The sequence below is a fragment of the Candoia aspera genome, chromosome 10, assembly GCF_035149785.1.
Source record: "Candoia aspera isolate rCanAsp1 chromosome 10, rCanAsp1.hap2, whole genome shotgun sequence".
Classification (NCBI taxonomy): Eukaryota; Metazoa; Chordata; class Lepidosauria; order Squamata; family Boidae; genus Candoia; species Candoia aspera.
The window spans coordinates 25,945,888-25,963,079 of NC_086162.1; the positions used below are offsets into that span (position 1 = coordinate 25,945,888).

The window sequence follows — 17,192 nt, forward strand, 5'->3', positions numbered from 1 at the left end:
CAGAAGATCACAAACAGCATTCACACTCAACTAGTAAGAGCAGCTGGGAGGCTGGGACATCACCATTTTCCAAGCCACACTGTGGCCTTAAAGGGACACTAAGACTGGCCACCCCATTTCTGAATCACCCAATTTATATTTCTTTTAAGTAATCATACCCTAAGAGAGGCTTTCTACAGCAAGGAGAAGCGGGTTCTCTTAGTGCTTATCGTTATTTTTGGGATCAATTTTTTTTTAAAAAAAATCTTTTTAAGTTTTGGACTTTTTTTCCATCCAAATATTAAGGAGGATTGAGAGTAAATAATTCTCTCCCTGTTACTATTTTTGTACTAAATTTGAAGATACTAGCATTTTCTACACGTTGAATCAGCTTTTTTGAACTTTCGGTTTTCTGCTTCTACTTTCCCTGGGGAATTATCTCACTTTCACTTGTGTAAACACATTCCGGAATTCTTTCATATCTTCGACTTTCGCTGGTTAAGCTCCTGGGGGTGCCATAAGCTACTGCATGAGACATGGAGGATTTTAAACAGACTTTCTCTGACTTCCACCAAGATTTTAAACAGATTCTGACTCCTACCAAGTTTTTATGCAAGGCATTCAGGACATTGTGGAAAATATGAGGTCTAAAATGTGTCATCCGGTTGGGGATGTCATGGATGAAACTAAGGAATTTAACAGTGACGGAAATGTCTCTTCTAAGAGTGAGATCGGGACTTCTGTTGAAATGCTGTATGAAGATCGGATAGTCAAGTTGAAGAAATTAGAGGGAGAGATCAAGTTGCATGCCATAAGTGAAATTGATCTTCTGATGGAATGCTGTGGAAAAGGGGTCATTGTGTATGGGAGGTCTCCTGAAGAGAAGTCCGAGTTTTTGAGGGCGGCAGTTGGGCTGTTCGATTTTTTAAAGAAAAAAGCTCTGTGCACATTGTGGGGATATGAAAATGCTCTGGTTTATTTTGACACTTCAAAATAATAAGGTTAAGGGTTTAAGAATATCTGGATTGCTTTTAGGGTTCATCTGATTTCATCTATCTTTAACTATTTGTATTAAGATTATTAAGATTATTAAGGTATAATAAAAAATAATAAATGTCTGGTTTGGGGGTTAATATGATTAAGATTATTAAAATTGTTGTATTAAGTACAATGGCAGGCAATTTATATTTTTTAGTTTGATCTTTATTATAGTAGCCAGGAATGTATAGAATAGTAGGAAAGAAATCATTAAATAAATATTATCTTTGGGGGGAAGTTGATTAGGAGGTGCATGTGTGTGTGTGTATTCTTTTAATATAAGGGGAGGGAGCAACTGTATTTAGGTGATTTTTATCATGTGCCAGTGGATTGATTTATAGAAATAACGTGATTTTGGTTTAATATAGAGTAAGGGATTGATTATGGAAAATTGTTGTATATCCTTGCTGTTAAAAATCAGAAATCACCTCTTTTTGTAATTTTGAAAATTTTTCTCTTGTGTTTCTACATTTTTTAAAAAAAATTTCTTTGTAGTTTTTTGTTTTTCTGTAGCTTTTATCTTTGCTTGAAACTTAATAAAATTCTTATTTAAAAAAATGTTAAAAACCCCTGAAGTTAGGGATGACGATGAATCCCTGAGTAGGGAATTTTCTGAAGCCGTCATAGGTTTGCAAAGAGATGTTCTTGTTGTTTATTCGTTGAGTCGCTTCTGACCCTTCGTGACTTCATGGACCAGCCCACGCCAGAGCTTCCTGTTGGTTGTCAACACCCCCAGCTCCCCCAGGGACGAGTCCGTCACCCCTAGAATGTCATCTGTCCACCTTGCCCTTGGTCGGCCCCTCTTCCTTTTGCCCTCCACTCTCCCCAGCATCAGCACCTTCTCCAGGATGACCTGTCTTCTCATTACGTGGCCAAAGTATTTCAGTTTTGCCTTTAATATCACTCCCTCAAGGGAGCAGTCTGGCTTGATTTCCTGGAGGATGGACTGGTTGGATCTCCTTGCAGTCCAAGGCGCGCTCAGGATTTTCCTCCAACATGATGCTCTTCCAAAATCAAGCCTTTCCAGGGGCACCACAAATGATGTGCAAATCTCCTTGCTCATTCTCTCCCCCCACCATCCTTAACCATTAGGAACAGTTTTTTCCCTCCTGATTACCAGCTCCCTCAATCAACTGAGGGGCCTCCTTTAGAAGGTTGTCATTCCCCCAGTTAATCAGCACTCCTAAACCTTTTCTTTTTTTGAAGTTTTTATTCCCTTCACTTATAGGAAGAAAAGAATAGAGCTGGGCGGCAACTCGCACGCCAGTCACCCAGTGGGCGCCCAGGCGCCCATCGGTCCTTCAAGGCTGCAGTCAAAAGGCAGATCCTGCATGGCGAGGGAGGTGGGACCGGCACTCTGCTTGACGCGCACGACGGATATTCAAGGAGGCTGAGGGTTATCCCAGAATCGTTCTGCCTTCCCAGAAAATCAGCCTGTCCTTATGGAAGGAGTTTGGGGCAGCGCTGTGGTGCTTGGCACAGTGCAGGGGCCCAGGCTCAGTCCTCCGAGTCTGGCAGGGCTGTTCCCCCGGGCACCGAGTCTCCCCCAGGCTGGCCGGCCTGCTCATTCCACAGCCGTGCTGCCCGTTCCCACCTGGGCATTTCCAACGGATTTGTCCAGCGGAGTTACTCTTGCATGCCGGAAAGGCTGGACCTGCGGGCATTGATGCCAGTGCGGGTTCAGGGCCAGCTGGCTCCCTACTGGGGAAAGCGAACGCTGTGCCAGGAAGCCCGCCTGGGGTCGGCTCCCTTCCCTGGCCCCGATGCCCCTTGGAGACCGGCTGGCCACCAACCCTCAGCACTCCCGGGTGCCTAGAAAGGGTCCCCAGGAAGTTGCGCTCTCACTAAGTAGCTTGTGGTGCCCACTTGCTTCCTTTTCCCCTGCTGCTTCCTGTGGGTTTTTTAAATGATTATTGTTGTTATTTTCTCCTCGGCTTCTGCCCAGTAATTGCTGTCGCTCAGTCAACCCACCGCTGCTAACGAGGGGCTGTTAAGTGAGCGAAACTCTAACAAGCCTTTCTTAGCAGGAGCTGAGCTTGATCCCATTTCTTGGAAGCCTGCCCAGTTAGGAACGTTCCAGGGCTGGGGCGGGGGGGGGTGTCCTTGCAGTCAAGATGGCCCCTCCCAGGTCCCCACCCCCACCCCCAGCAGAACCTCGTGCGCCACCAGGCCTTTTCAGTGTGGCTGCCCCCTGCTGTGGAATTGTCCCCTCCCTGCTGATGTGCAAACCCGGGTTTTTCAACAGGCCTCGTGGGGGGATGTGGGGGCCGTCTCCCACCTGGAGCCCAAGGAATGCAGAGTCGTATATCCTGGGTGCTGCGTTTTCTACTGTACTGTTATCCCTGCGTTAGGCTTTGCGCTTTTTACCTCCATTTACGCAAGCAGCGTGTGTAAGCTGCTCGGAGTCCGTCTTGACTGCAGCAGCACAGAAGCCATGCGAATAAATCCAACGGGTAAAAATGTGGCCTCCCGAACGGCCTTTTGAGGGGGGGCTTGTATCAGTTCCGTAATTCTCAGCCCGTGGCGGGCAGGCTGAGGCGCAGCCCAGCTTGCGGGGAGAGTGGTTTCCTGTGAACTGCAGAGTGCAAAGTTTTATTTCTTTGTTTATTATTTAGGCAGTTCACCCAACACTTCAAATCCTCATGGGTTTGGGGCCATTCTGCCAGCTTCACTGAATAGAGGCATCCGCAGAGAGGGTCAAAAAAGTCAAAATGGCAGCCTCAACAATGCAATCAAAGTTCCCCCCTTCTTCCATGGATTCTAGGGTTTTGATTGGGCATTTGTGGTTCTGGCTGCCACCCTGTTTTGGTTTGTTTTTTACCCACTCACCCACCCACCCAAGGATGCCCCAGACACTGAACTTTCTGCCAACTCAGCTTCTCGTGTAAATAGTTCAACCCCCCACTCAAGAGCACTCCGGATATGCCAGTGTTTCTCAACCTCAGCAACTTTAAGATGGGTGGACTTCAAGGCTGGTCCGATTGCAGTGGGGCTTATAATTAATTGATCACAGTCAGTTACAGACGGGCGGACTTCAACTCCCAGAATTCCCCAGCCAGCATCCACCCATCTTTAAGTTGCTGAGGCTGAGAAACACTGGCATATAAGAATCCAAGTGTTGCTGGACCAGAAAAACTGTACAATTGAACTTTCTGCCTTTTCCACCCAATTATCCTCCCTCTGGACCTCCAATTAGGAAGGTTGTGAACAGACAGGCTGCCAAGCCTCTTTTTGATGGAAGACCCCCATGCGCACACGCCCCGTGCATTGCTTCCTCTGATATAAAGAGAAGATAGAGGGGGGAACGTAATGAGTAGGAAGGGATATGTCAACTTTCAGCATAATCAGGACTAGAATCGTGCTGAGATTAAAAAGGCCACCGTGTGCAAGAGAAGCCACCTTCCTCGCCATCCTCTCTCCACCCGATTATTTTCCCAGTCCACTTGGGGTCAAAACAACACCCCCCTCGGGAGTGAAAGATGGGCCAGACCCACCTGCTTCTTTCCAGATTTCTCAGATCCTGTTGGGCATGTCAAGAGCCAAATTCTTGGCTCCAGAAGGTTCCAGACAGAGCACGCTGGAAACCATCCAAGGGGTGCCCCCAATGCACCCCTCGTGTGGCTCTCAGCAGCCCACCCCACCTCCCACCTGCTGGTGGTGGTGGGAGCCCCTGAAAGAGCGCTCCCTGCTTCCCCGAGGCAGGGTCCCTGGAGAGCAGAGTCAGCCGCTGCAGCCGGACGTCCACAGAGCAATTCACGGTGAAGGTCAGCAGACAGAGGACCCAGCTGGGCTCTGCAGCAGAGACGCGGAGGAGGGCAGTGCTGCCTCTTTCTGGTGCTCAGCTCCCTGCCTGCTCTAGCCAAAAAATTCAGCAAGGAGGCGGGAGAAATCCCTTACAGAAGAGGAAGCATAACTCTGTCATCTTCTTTCACGTTGTACAAAATTATATCCAGATCTTGCAGATGGAGACTGCACGGGGTTTTCCAGCTGAATGGCCATCTGGTCCAAAAGGAAGGCAGGATCGGCCAGAGCTACTGTGGGCTGAGCGCAGCTCCGATTCCAGTTACATCGATCAGCCTACCTGGCAGGTCCAGGCTGGGGAAGGGACGATGTTTTGGAAACCTTCCCCAGGTCCCTTCCCCAACCTGGACCCCCCTGCCAGGTGCGAGGTGAGCTGAGAGGGGCCGTCTTGCAGACCAGAGGTGCCTCGGTCCCCTGAAAGGCCGCCTTCTCCACATGCTCGCCTGCAAGGAGGACTGCGGGCAAACGAACCCCTCTTGTGCAAATCCTTGCAAAAGTTGCGACTTTCCAGGTAACTGATTATGTTTAACGATCCTGCTACAGTGGGCAAGAAAATTGCCATCCCGTCTTCTCGTCTCCTGGGCCAATCTAATTTCAGGGAGACCTCGTTCCTCAGAAGGGTTTTCCAGCTCCACTCCTCTGAGCAGAAGCAGGAGAGGGAAAAGGCCTTGCTTCGTTTGGCTCCCTGGAATGAGGGAAAGGGAGCCGATGCCATCGCCCCGCCACTCCCCCGGAGTCCTGCTGTCCTAGGCAGCCGCCCACGCCCTGCGCTGCAGCCGACTGCTTAGCGGGTCTTCCCCTGTGGAAAAGCTCTGTGTCATGTTGCCAGGCTGGGAAGCTGCCTTCCTGTATAAAGCAGCTTGCCTGGAGCAAGTTCCTGGAAAATGTGCCATGGAGTGATTCCGCAGTTACCCCCATTTAGTCCTTGGGTGCAGCTGAAAAAAATAGGGCTTTCTTTGAGATTAGCAGGCAAGGTTGCAATGCATTCTGGCATGCACCTCTTTAGCAACACCATTACACACACACACACACACACCACTCTGGTTGCAGGAGGCTCATCGGGACATCTCTTTGCAGCCTGCCATTTGCTTCTGCATCATCCCTTTGCAAAGCATCTGTGAAGTGCCTCCTTGCAAGAAAAGACCTTGAGAGGGGTGTGAAATTGGTGTTCTTTGAGGCAGCCCGGCTTCTCTGAACCAAGGAGGAGGCGGCAGGCAGGCAGGAGACAATGGCAGAGTGAATGGGAGGGAGCGGGCTGCAAGGCCTTCCTCAACCTGTGCACAGATGCATATAGAGAGCCCCCCCACCCCGACTCAGTGACAAAATATCCAGAGTTATCTGTTTGCTGCATGCAAAAAAGCGCACCGCCTGCCGACATTTCTTGCTTTCTTGATCTTCTGAGAATGTTCCATGACATCAGCAGGAGCTCAGCCGGCAAATTTGTGGGAACTGCGTGTTCTGCAGACCTCGCTCAGCCTCTCTAGAAAGAGTGGTCCTTTGGGGGTTAGTAGCCCTGAAGCATTCCTTGCTTCCCCACCCCCGATGAATATCAAGCCAGGCTACCATTCCTTCCAGCCTGGGCTTAGCTGTGCCTCTGAGGTGAGCATCTGTTCACAGCCAACCTCGAAGAAGCAGTTCGGTCTGATTTGGGACCCAACAGAAGTGAAGCTAGGCATCCTTCTCATTGCTCTGGAACTAATCTGGATCTTCTAAAGCCATGGTCCTCAAGTTTGGCAGCTTGAAGATGGGTGGACTTCCAGAATTCCCCCACCAGGGAAGCCTCCTCCATGCCCACCTGATGCCCTGAGCTTCAGGCCCCCGTAATTTCCTTGCTGGCTGGGGAATTCTGGGAGTGGAAGTCACCCATCTTCAGGCTGCCAAGGCTGAGAGACACTGCTCTAAAGCCTCTGTAGCAAATTGGTGTTCTGGAAGATGTGCTGATGATGCATCTCCAAAAATGCACCAGTCAGAAGAGCAGAGAGGTTCCTAGCAATAATGGGGGAAACTCAGGTGGTCCTGAACACGGTTGACCTTCTTAGAACAGTGCTTGATTGAGCTGGGGCCTGGGGCACGTGTGTGTGTGTGAAAACACCAAGACGGCAGCTGCAGCTGCACAGAGCTCTTCCCCCTTTTAAAACGCGTGCCGTGTGTTCAGAGGGGCAGATCTTCCCTTGTGCAGTTTGTGCCTTTAAAACCGATGATCGCCCCTGTCTTTGCAACCTTTCAAATAGGTTTGAAAAGGTACTTATTCTCAGGAGCACTCTCCTGAAGATTTTGCAGGCCCAGTGAAAAGCATGTGTTTTTGACTTACAAGTTTGGCTTGATTTAGGCATACTTTTATTCGTTATTAAGTTGTCAATAGCACTCTTGCTTCATTATTGATACTGTATGAACGCGATAAGCTATCTTGAGAGGGCTTTTTTATCCTCTAAGCGTTGTTAAATAAACATAATAATTACCCTCACTTTGTTTTTTTCTTTCCATCATCAACTTTGAAAACACCTTGTGCAAGAGTCCCTGGATCTGTTCTTCTAAAACGGTGCAAGTTTCTTCATGAGCAGCACGTGGGGAGTTTAGAAAAATCAGCCCCCCAAAACAGAGAAGCAGCAAGTCCTTTTTAAAGCCCATAAAATGCTGTTGCATAAAATCCCTGCTGCCAAAATGCCTGATATTTAGCACCTTCATCCATCACTGCTGCAAAGGCGACTATTTTTGAAATTATCGCTTGATTGTGTCAGATTTTTCTTTTTCAAAAAAATAGCCATTGGTTGATTCCTCATGATAATCAACAGGAAGGCACAAAGAAAGCATCAGCTTTCCTGAAGCTAACTCCAGATACAGATCCCAGTCAGATTGCCTCTCACACGTCGCGTCTGTATCAGCGGCTTCTTGGTTGGGGGTGTTCTTGGGGATGGACGTCTGGATGTCGCTCGATTCAAGGCAGGGTTCAGCTAAAGCTACAGTGGAGCTGGCGGTTGGTGGGAGGCCTGCCGTCACCCGAACACGTGCTGTGGCATAGGCCAGGATACAAAGCCGTAATGTGGTCTGTGTGTGAGGGCAAAGCTGGCCTGCTAACCAGAGTTCAGAGCATTGTGTGAACTCTGTAGCCCATCTGGATAGAGGGGCTGGCTGTCGGGAGCCCCTTTCCTCTGCTCCATCAACATTAGGTGAGCACCCAGCCTGGAGAGGCCCACCTGCACAGGCTCCAGACAGAGGGAATGTGAAGCCCCCCAGGTTCCTCCAGAACCCTAACCCTTCATGTTGGGGGCTTGACTTGCTTAAGAAGGTGCCCCTTCCCCAACCTCCACTGCCACTCCCTTCTCAAGTCCCCGGTGCTTTCAGCCCCTTTCTCCAGCTGAACCTCATTTCTTGGGGGTGGGGGCAAAGGCTGTTGAGGAAGCCCAGAAAGCTTTTGTTGGAAAGGCATCGTGTTCTGAACCGAGCCCCCTGGTTGGATAATAAGCACCGCCATCTTAATAATCACCATGCTAGGAAGCAAAAAGGGTCTTCCGTGTCGGGGTTCCTTGACCCCCTTGTCCATCGCCATGGCCCTTGGGCTTCTGAGACCCTCTCGAGCAAGCAGATAAAACCACGTGTGAATAAGCACAGAATGGCCCTTGCAAAGGTGGTTTTGCTTTACCGTAGCCCAGGGCTGGGAAGGAAGACCTTCTCCACAACCCTAACCCTTTGCTAGTTGCCTGGGACTGCAGACTCAGCATCATGCGGAGAAGGTCTTTCTGGAGAGGCAATGCTGGAGGACACCACCTGGCCTCAAGGGCCTGTTCTCCAGGTGAATTGGACTTTTGATCCCATAATTCCCACCCAGCATGGCCCATGACCTCGCTTAGCACCTTGGGTCCCACTGTGGTCAAACACACGCACAAGCTTGGAAGAAGAGGAATGGCCACCTCCCACTGTTGCTCTGAGGGTTCAGAGATGCATGGCCTTTTTCAGAAAGCCACAGAGATTTCCCCTTAAAGGCTTCTGGTGCTCTTGAGTTCTCATGGGCAGCAGTGAATTCCCTACAATTAGGGCTGAGGACAGCTAGCACTCATTTTATGCCAAATCATTTGGATTTAGGACAGTTCTGAGAAGCTTGGTGAGAGCAAGGGGGAGAGATGCTGTCAAACCACATTTTTGACCTTTTGCTGCTTAATTTTGTCCCCAGGGCCTCCCTAGCTACGGAGTGCGCCAGTATCATGGAAAAGCTTTTCTTGCCTCTTCTGATGCTTGGCACCATGGCAAAAGCTCAGCACTGCCCTGGCCGCTGCATCTGCCAGAACATCTCCCCAACGTTGACCATGCTGTGTGCCAAGACGGGCCTCCTGTTCGTGCCACCAACCATTGACCGGCGCACGGTGGAGCTGCGCCTGACGGACAACTTCATCACCGTCATCCGCCGGAAGGACTTCTCCAACATGACCAACTTGGTGCACCTCACCCTCTCCCGGAACACCATCAGCCAGATCCTGCCCTACGCCTTCGCCGACCTGCGTGCCTTACGGGCTTTGCACATGAACAGCAATCGTTTGGCAGTCCTGAAGAATGAGCACTTCCGAGGACTGGGCAACCTCCGGCACCTCATCCTGGGGAACAATCAGATCAGCCTCATTGAGTCTTCGTGTTTTGATGAGTTCCTCTCCACCGTGGAAGACCTGGACCTCTCCTATAACAACTTGGAGGCCTTGCCATGGGAGGCCATTGGCCAGATGGTGAGTCTCAACACTCTTACTCTGGACCACAACCTCATTGACCATATTGCTGAGGGCACTTTCTCCCAGCTCCAGAAGCTGGTACGGTTGGACATGACATCTAACCGGCTGCAGAAGCTGCCCCCGGACAACCTCTTCTTGAGGGCTCAAGTGTTGGCCAATGTCCATGGGACACACCCTTCCACCCTGACCATCAGCTTTGGGGGCAACCCACTGCACTGCAACTGTGAGCTTCTCTGGCTGCGGAGACTCACGCGGGAGGATGACCTGGAGACCTGTGCCTCCCCAGAACATTTGATGGATAAGTATTTTTGGTCGATCCCCGAAGAGGAGTTCATCTGTGAACCTCCACTCATCACCCGCCAATATTCCAGCAAGGCGTTCATCATGGAAGGCCAAGGCGTGAGCCTCAAATGCAAAGCAGTGGGTGACCCAGAACCTTCCATCCACTGGATTGCGCCTGACGGCAAGCTAATCCACAACACCACCCGCGCAACCATCTACGACAACGGCACGCTGGACATCCTCATTACTACCTTAAAGGACAACGGGGTCTTCACCTGCATCGCCTCCAATGCGGCAGGAGAGGCCACCGCCCCTGTCGAAATCTGTATTGTACCTCTGCCCTTGCTGGTTAACCATACTGGCCACGTGAAGGAGCCTGACCCTGGCTCATCCGACATCACCACCTCTGCCAAATCGGGCGCCAACGAAACCAAGAATCACCAGGACAGGAAGATTATAGCCACTGACCTGACATCTACTTCGGTGGTCATCCACTGGCCCTCGGAACGGCACATCCCTGGCATTCGTATGTACCAGATCCAGTATAACAGCTCCTTGGATGACTCTCTGGTCTACAGGTGAGTGGGAAGATCCAGCCTTGCGGTAATTAGGTCATTTGGCTCTGCATGCAGCTCTCGGATTGCAGCCCGCGAGGCCCCCTGGTTTAATGCCTCACAGCCCCTGAAGCGTGACGGCACCCGTGTCAGGGCGGGAGCCAAACACCCCTACCTGTTTGGATACACAGTTTTGCATGTCTTCTAGGTAAATATCAGCCCTGCTGTCTGGATCGCAAAGAGGAGAAATTAGTTTCTGTGGGAGATAAAGAGTCATGGGAAGAGGGGTCAAGACATGGGAGGGAGGGAGGGAGGGAGGGAGGGAGTGTGGTTGCACACGTAGAACGATTGAGTGTGAATTAGTGCAAGAGCAAGGCAGAGTAGTGTGTGTATGTGAGAAGAGGCAGGGTTATGAAGAGGAAGAAGGGCAAGTGGAGAAATCCAGAAGTTTCCAGCTTCAGGGACCCTTCAAGAAAGAGTCTTGCGGATTAGAAGAGGGAACGATGATTCAAAAAAGTGGCCAACAATCAATTTGGTTCTTGGATGATCAGTGTAACACTCAGGGAATCTCTTCCTTTTAAAAAGTCAAGGCACGCACCTTCAAGTTTACCTGCAAGGTGGAGACCTGGCTCTGGTATGAGGAATATGAATGCAACAGTGATGTGCTGAGCGTTCAGAATGAGTCAGGTGCAGATGGACTCCTAGCAGAGGGCAGTGCATGGACATAGGCTGTATGTGTGGCTTTCCCCCCGTCGGCTGTGCATTTTCTGCTTCCCGCTTCGTGTCCGTGTGAGTTGCCCTCCTCTTGTGACAGCTGCACCCTCCTGCCTCTCAACTCTGAGGCAAGAGGGAACAGGCTGCCCACCCACTGCCCGCTGCCTCTCCTCACAGCAAAGGTCAGTTGGAGAAACGGGTGTGTTGCTGAAGGAGAGGAACCTGGAGGAGAAGGGAAAATGGGGAGGTAGCCAAGCGACCAGAAAGGCCGTGTCTCATTCCAAGCATTGGGGGAGACCCAGGATGCTGTGCAGGCTTGATCTGGAGCAAGAAGGAGGGGTAGAGAGCCTCCAGGACCAAGAACATCCTCCTGAGAGGCCAGTCTGCTGGCCTGTTGGAACCCAGTTCTTGTAATTCCCAGCCGGCGTTACTGGCACTCCACCGACTGTTGCAGGTTGAAGTCATGGTCCATCCCGAGGGCCCGGGGTCGGAAAAGGCTGGTTGCCTGGAGTGTGGGATTCCAGTAGTTCCCTGCAACCTCAGCAGGGCTTCTCTGCTGCTCTCCCCACTGCCTGGGTTAGGTCGCCGGCATGTGGAGAACGGATCTTCCACCTTTCCCACTGCGGAAGCCTTCTAGCTCTGAAACGTACAGTAAGCAAGATGGTGCCATTCCCATCTGAAGGAAAGGGGGAGGACGTGCTCTGGGGAGGGGTTCTAAAGGGCTGCTTGTTAGTCTCTCTCCCCACTTCCCAGATAAAAAAACTTCAGGCTGTAGGTTTCCCAGAATGAGATCTTGTACCTGGGCAACTGTTTGAAGCGGGTTCCGAGCTGAGCCCCATCTGCGCTCCAGCCTCTGCTTTGAAGTCCTGGGGTGATAATCTTTCAAGGCCCAAAAGGTTGCACACTCCTTAACGGGAGCTGGCACCCTGCACATGCTCCTAGTTTGGACCTTGTCTTCCCTACAATCGGACACGGCCCCGCTTGCGCAGGGGGAACCGAGTGGAGACTTCCCAAGCACCAGGCGCAGCCGGGTGGGTGAGCAGCAGGCCCTGTTGAGAAAAAGACAGCAGGTGGGATCACTGGATGGTCCTTTGCCTCTGAACGACAGCCGGGACGCAGGCATTTGGGTGCCACAGCACAAACACATCTCCATGAGCAGGGACAGTCTATCTCTGAGTTCCAGATGTTGGGGGGTTCCAGATGTTGCCCTTCCAGGGGCACCTGGTCAGTGACTTTGGAAGGGTTCTGGACACAGCAGCTATGCTGGATGAACGCAGCAGGGCTGCTCTAAGATCTCAGATTTCACCTTTCTCTCCTTCCACCTCAATTTCTGCCCTTGAAAACAACACTCCTACTCAGTCTCTGCAAGCTCCAAAGTAGACGCGGCACTCATTTTTGCACAAGGTGTCTGGAAGCACAGGGGGGCCAGGAAAAGACCGTCCGCCCCGTACCCACTGCTGGTGTGCAGGCGAAGCCCCTTGAGCTGCTGAGGTGCCCTGGTTCAAGATAACTCAGACTGGCTGGGAAGTGCCCTGCTCTCACAGCGGTGATGGTGGCGGGGCTTGGATGCGGGTCTCTGAGGGCGAGGAGGAAAGTGGCGTGTTTTCTCTAGGTGATTGATCTGCTGGTTCCAAGCCGGGGTTGCTCCAGCAGCAGAAAATGAGTGCTGGGTCCTGGTGAGACCTCAGTGGGATCTTCCTTCTTTCCCAGTCAGCTGTGGCTGGCCATTCTTGCTGCCAGCACGACAGTTCCAGCGCTTGCCAAGATCAGATCAATTTGTCTTCCCTCTGTGTCGATGGTGCCCACGTGATCTGCCCCCAGGCCAAGTTGTTCTGTCTTCCCCATCCCACCCCCGGAAAATTGCAGCTGCCGGTTACACGGTCCTGTGATTCTTGGCTAGCTGCCGCCTGCTCTTCTGCCTCTCCACCCCCTGCCTGCTAATTGACTACTCGGCAGAAGTGCCATCCTCTTGTGCCATGGACCACTCACCCAGTCCCTGCTCCTGGCCGAGTCTTTTCCTGGATCACGAGCGTCTTGGCCTGTGGAGGTGCTGGGTGTTTCTGCCAAGACTGGCTCTGAGGCAGAACAGGAGAAGGGTCTTCCAGGTAGGCGGGTGGGAAAATAGTTTGCAGCAGAAATGGCCCTCATTGGAGAAAGCCCTCTTCTGGGGTCCATCGCTGTGCCCCAAAGCATGTGACTTCATATGGCAAAAAAAAAAAAAAATCAGACACCAGAAGCACCGAGACACCATCAGAAACAGGTTGCTAATCCTTGTGAAGAGCTGTCTACTCTCTAGTCCTAGGGCCAGAAGGAAGGAGGGCCATCTGCAAAGGACCGAGTGCCCAGAAGCAGCTGAGACCCTCCCCATTCCTGTCATCTAAATCCAGGTGTCCTCCAACAGGGTTGGGGAAGATGGGAACTGTATGCCCAGGCACGTCTGTAGAAAACAGCTGGGGGGAGGCAGATGTAGATTAGGACTGGCACGAGATGCCAATGGAAGCAACAGAGGGAGACCCAACGCACGTGGCTTCCTTCCCCCGTGATTTAGAGAGGAGCAGCTGAGGACTAGAGCGTGGGGTTGCTTTTAAGCTGCGGTGGTCTCACTCCCATTCTCTGGCCCCGCAGGATGATTCCCTCGTCCAGCAAGACCTTCTTGGTGAACGACTTGGCAGCAGGCCGGGAGTATGACCTGTGTGTCTTGGCAGTGTATGACGATGGCGTGACGTCCCTCACAGCGACCCGGGTGGTGGGTTGCGTGCAATTCACCACTGAGGGGGAGGGCGCCCAGTGCCACTCGCTCCACACCCAGTTCCTGGGGGGCACCATGATCATCATCATCGGGGGCATCATCGTGGCCTCGGTGCTGGTCTTCATCATCATCCTCATGATCCGATACAAGGTGTACAGCGGCCAGGAGGAGCAGAAGAAAGCCAAGGTCAGCAACGTCTACTCCCAGACCAACGGGGGCCATCCGCCCACCGCGACCGCGTTGCCCCCCTCGGCCTTCAAAGCCGGGGAGGACAGGTATGAAACTCTCCAAGAGATCACTTCCAAGGGCCCCAGGCCCAGTGGGGAAACCAAGTTCGACGCCCCCCACGGGCAAGACATCCCCTTGACTGAGCCGGATAAAAGGGCAACTCGGATGTCCACTGACCTCCAAACAGTGGCTGTCTTGACTTCTGACGAAGGGCAGACGGAGGTCAGGAGGGCCGGCTCGTTGGTCTCCCTGTGCCTCCTCGAGGACCCTGGGGGGACCCCCCAGCTCCGGGCCAAGTCAGGCAGCAGCGAGTCGGGGGCTTTCCCTCGTGAACTGTCCAGGACTCACCACCACCGCCATTCCTTCGACGGGGATTACTCGCTCTTCCAGAGTTACAGCTATCCCCGCCGCACACGGACAAAAAGGCACATGTCCAGTTCCCAGTTGAACTCGGAGGAGCATCCCTTGAGCCACAGACGGGTCACTTTTAACAGCACGGAGTGGATGCTTGAAAGCACAGTCTGAGGGGGTGGAACAGGGGCTGCCAGACGCACAAGTTTGGGGCACAGCAACCAGGAAGGAGCGGGGAAAGGAGAGAAGTGGGAGAGTAGGCTGAGAGGCTTGTGGGGGGGATCTGGCGCATCCCCGTCTCTTCCCCAAACCACCGCTGGTTTGCAGAGTTTCGGCAGGGGTGCCTTAGCCCAGCCCCTCCCAGAAGGAAGAGAAAGCAAGGAGGGGGGCGGGGCGGGGTGGGGCTGCAGTGCCCAGTGGCACTGGAAGAGGGGAGGGGCTGGGGTGGGGAAGCCAAGGAGAGGCGCATATGCACAGAAGATGTGAAATTAAGCGAAGATTTCTCTTTATGCATTAATCACTGCTCCAACTAAAAAAGGAGGCGAGTATAAACCTACATCAGGAGAGGAACAAGCAAAAACCACGGGGCATTCAGGTGGCCGGAGGTAAAGGAGGGGGCTCTTCCCGTTCACCCGGCGCCCTGCCCAGGATCCGGTGAGACTCTTCAGTTACTATATTTATTGTATCTGGCTGGTCTAGATAAAAAAAAAATATATGTGTTCGACGTGTTCATTATCAGAAAAGTCATTTGAACCCTTGGACGCCCCCCCCTCATTTCCTCTTGTGGTGCCCCCTCCCCTTTTTCCTAAACTCTGTTCTCCCAGAACTGCAGGTGTCGTTTCAGTCCCCACTTGAAACGCAGATGACGTTGGTCCCGCCGGTCCCCTCCGTCACTCCTTTGAAATGCACCTTCTCTCCTCCCCGATGCGTCCCGAATACCCAGAGCGTTTCCTAGCACAAGAAGACCCCCTTCCCTTCTTCTGTCTCCAACTTCCAATTCCCTTTGACCCCTGAAAGACACCCAGTTTTGCCCCATCATCCCTGGCTTCCCATACAAAATCCTGAGGTTTTTAAAGGTCATCCCAGAAGTTCAAGTATTGAACGCTTTTCATTCACAACCCGTACCAGTGTCTCTGCCCACCCCGTTTCCCTCCCCTTGCCCCCTCCCCCAGTTATCCCCAGCACCACCCCCTTCCCACTTCCTCCATCACAGGGTGCGGCTGCTTTTTGGAGGTGATTAAATCTTTTGTGTGTGAACTGCAGCCCGTCTGATCATGTTTTTCCGGAGGGGGGGGATTCTAGTGGGGAATTAAGACCCAGTGGGCCTGGAGGGGAACGGGCAGCTTGGAGGCAGAGGGGGCGACCACATGAGAGATGCCAAAGTGGGCGTGGAAAAGGCTGGAAAATGTGTTGATTTTAATGTAGCAAAATGATAAAGTGTGTTTTTGCATTGCCTAAGCCAGTGTTTCTCAACCTTGGCCACTTTAAGATGTGTGGACTTCAACTCCCACAATTCCCAGTCTGGGGAATTCTGGGAGTTGAAGTCCACCCATTTTCAAGTCGCCAAGGTTGAGAAACACTGGCTTAAGCACTCCAATTAATGTAGCCAACAGATTTTGGATGCGTGGAAGACATGTATCTACCCACCGCAGATACATCTCATAGATCGGGTGGTTCTATGGAGGGGCTATCCGTCAATGTTCAGGAGCGTGGTTGCCCTGATGCCTTGATCCAACTCAGTTTGCTGGCCCCCTGACGTGGCTGTCTCGCGGGTTTCTCGTTCCAGTGCTCCTTAGGCACCCTGATTTCTTACAGATCTTATGGATTTCTTAGAGTGCAACATAGATGCAGCCCTGCCGATTAAGACTATATTTCCCAGTTATCAAAACCAGAAGAGTTTTAGTCAGCCAGTCTGCTGGTTAAATCCTCTGACCCCCTTTGTAACCCTTGATTTAAAAATCCCAACCAGTTACAGGGTGCAGGGATGCTCAGAGCAGCCGTTTACTATGCAATAGACAATAAATACGGCCTCTGCACAGAGGAGCTGAGCCCTGTTCTGCACACTTACCAGCAAAGCTGGCCACCTGGGGCATTAAATGTTTGCACTTGCACAATTTGTTTAACTCGGTTCCACTGAACATAAACTGACCCAACCAGCTGAGTTTGTACCACAGGTTCAGCCACACACAGGCAAAAAGCATCCAAACAAAGGTGTTTGCCAGGTTTTTACCTGAATGAGTTAAGGGCGCTGCGTGAACACAGCCAAGAATGCTGGAAGGGTCCGATCTTTATGCATTCTGGTACTGAACGACTTGATCCCTTCTTCTGCGACTAAAAGGCTGGCCAGAACCTAGCCGTCCTTCAATTTTTGCATGACTGAAATATATATTCAAGTACATTTTTAAAATGCCCCTTTGGGGTCAGATCTATAGCTTCTTTAAAAATGCAGATTTGTTGGTAGCCTGAGCAGTCTGTGTTTGCAAGGATGCAGAAAGATGCTCAGCTGGGCAAAGCTCAGGGACACTTTTTAAACTCTTCTGCTCGCCCCCTCGCTTAAAAGCGTCTTCAGCATTGTTTTCCTTAAGGGAAAGGAGCATGAATCATGGTGGTGTATTGCTTGCTTCATAGTCCCGGCCAGCTAGGTCAAACTGCCAGCATGAAGATGTCAGGGCATTTCATAGCTAAGCGGGACTAGCCCTCTGGTAACATTATGAAGCCAATTCGGAGCAAGGGCTGTGAGAAGAAAATACCCAGGATGAACCGTTTGCTAAGAGCACCTCT

The 17,192-nt window shown here is 51.7% G+C and overlaps 1 protein-coding gene across 2 annotated transcripts in view; it reads left to right on the forward strand.

The window, feature by feature from the left end:
• LRFN1 (leucine rich repeat and fibronectin type III domain containing 1) overlaps positions 1 to 14,637 on the forward strand; it is a 46,957-nt gene extending 32,320 nt beyond the window's left edge. The window contains exons 2-3 of one of the 2 annotated variants that reach the window (XM_063312065.1): positions 8,987 to 10,393; positions 13,709 to 14,637. In XM_063312065.1, coding sequence (XP_063168135.1) covers positions 9,018 to 10,393; positions 13,709 to 14,585 — 2,253 coding nt within the window. In that variant the 5' untranslated portion in view covers positions 8,987 to 9,017 and the 3' untranslated portion in view covers positions 14,586 to 14,637. Of the gene's footprint in view, positions 1 to 8,909; positions 10,394 to 13,708 lie in introns of those variants that run through there. The other variant, XM_063312064.1, reaches the window with a different exon arrangement.
• The last annotated feature ends 2,555 nt before the right edge of the window (positions 14,638 to 17,192 follow it).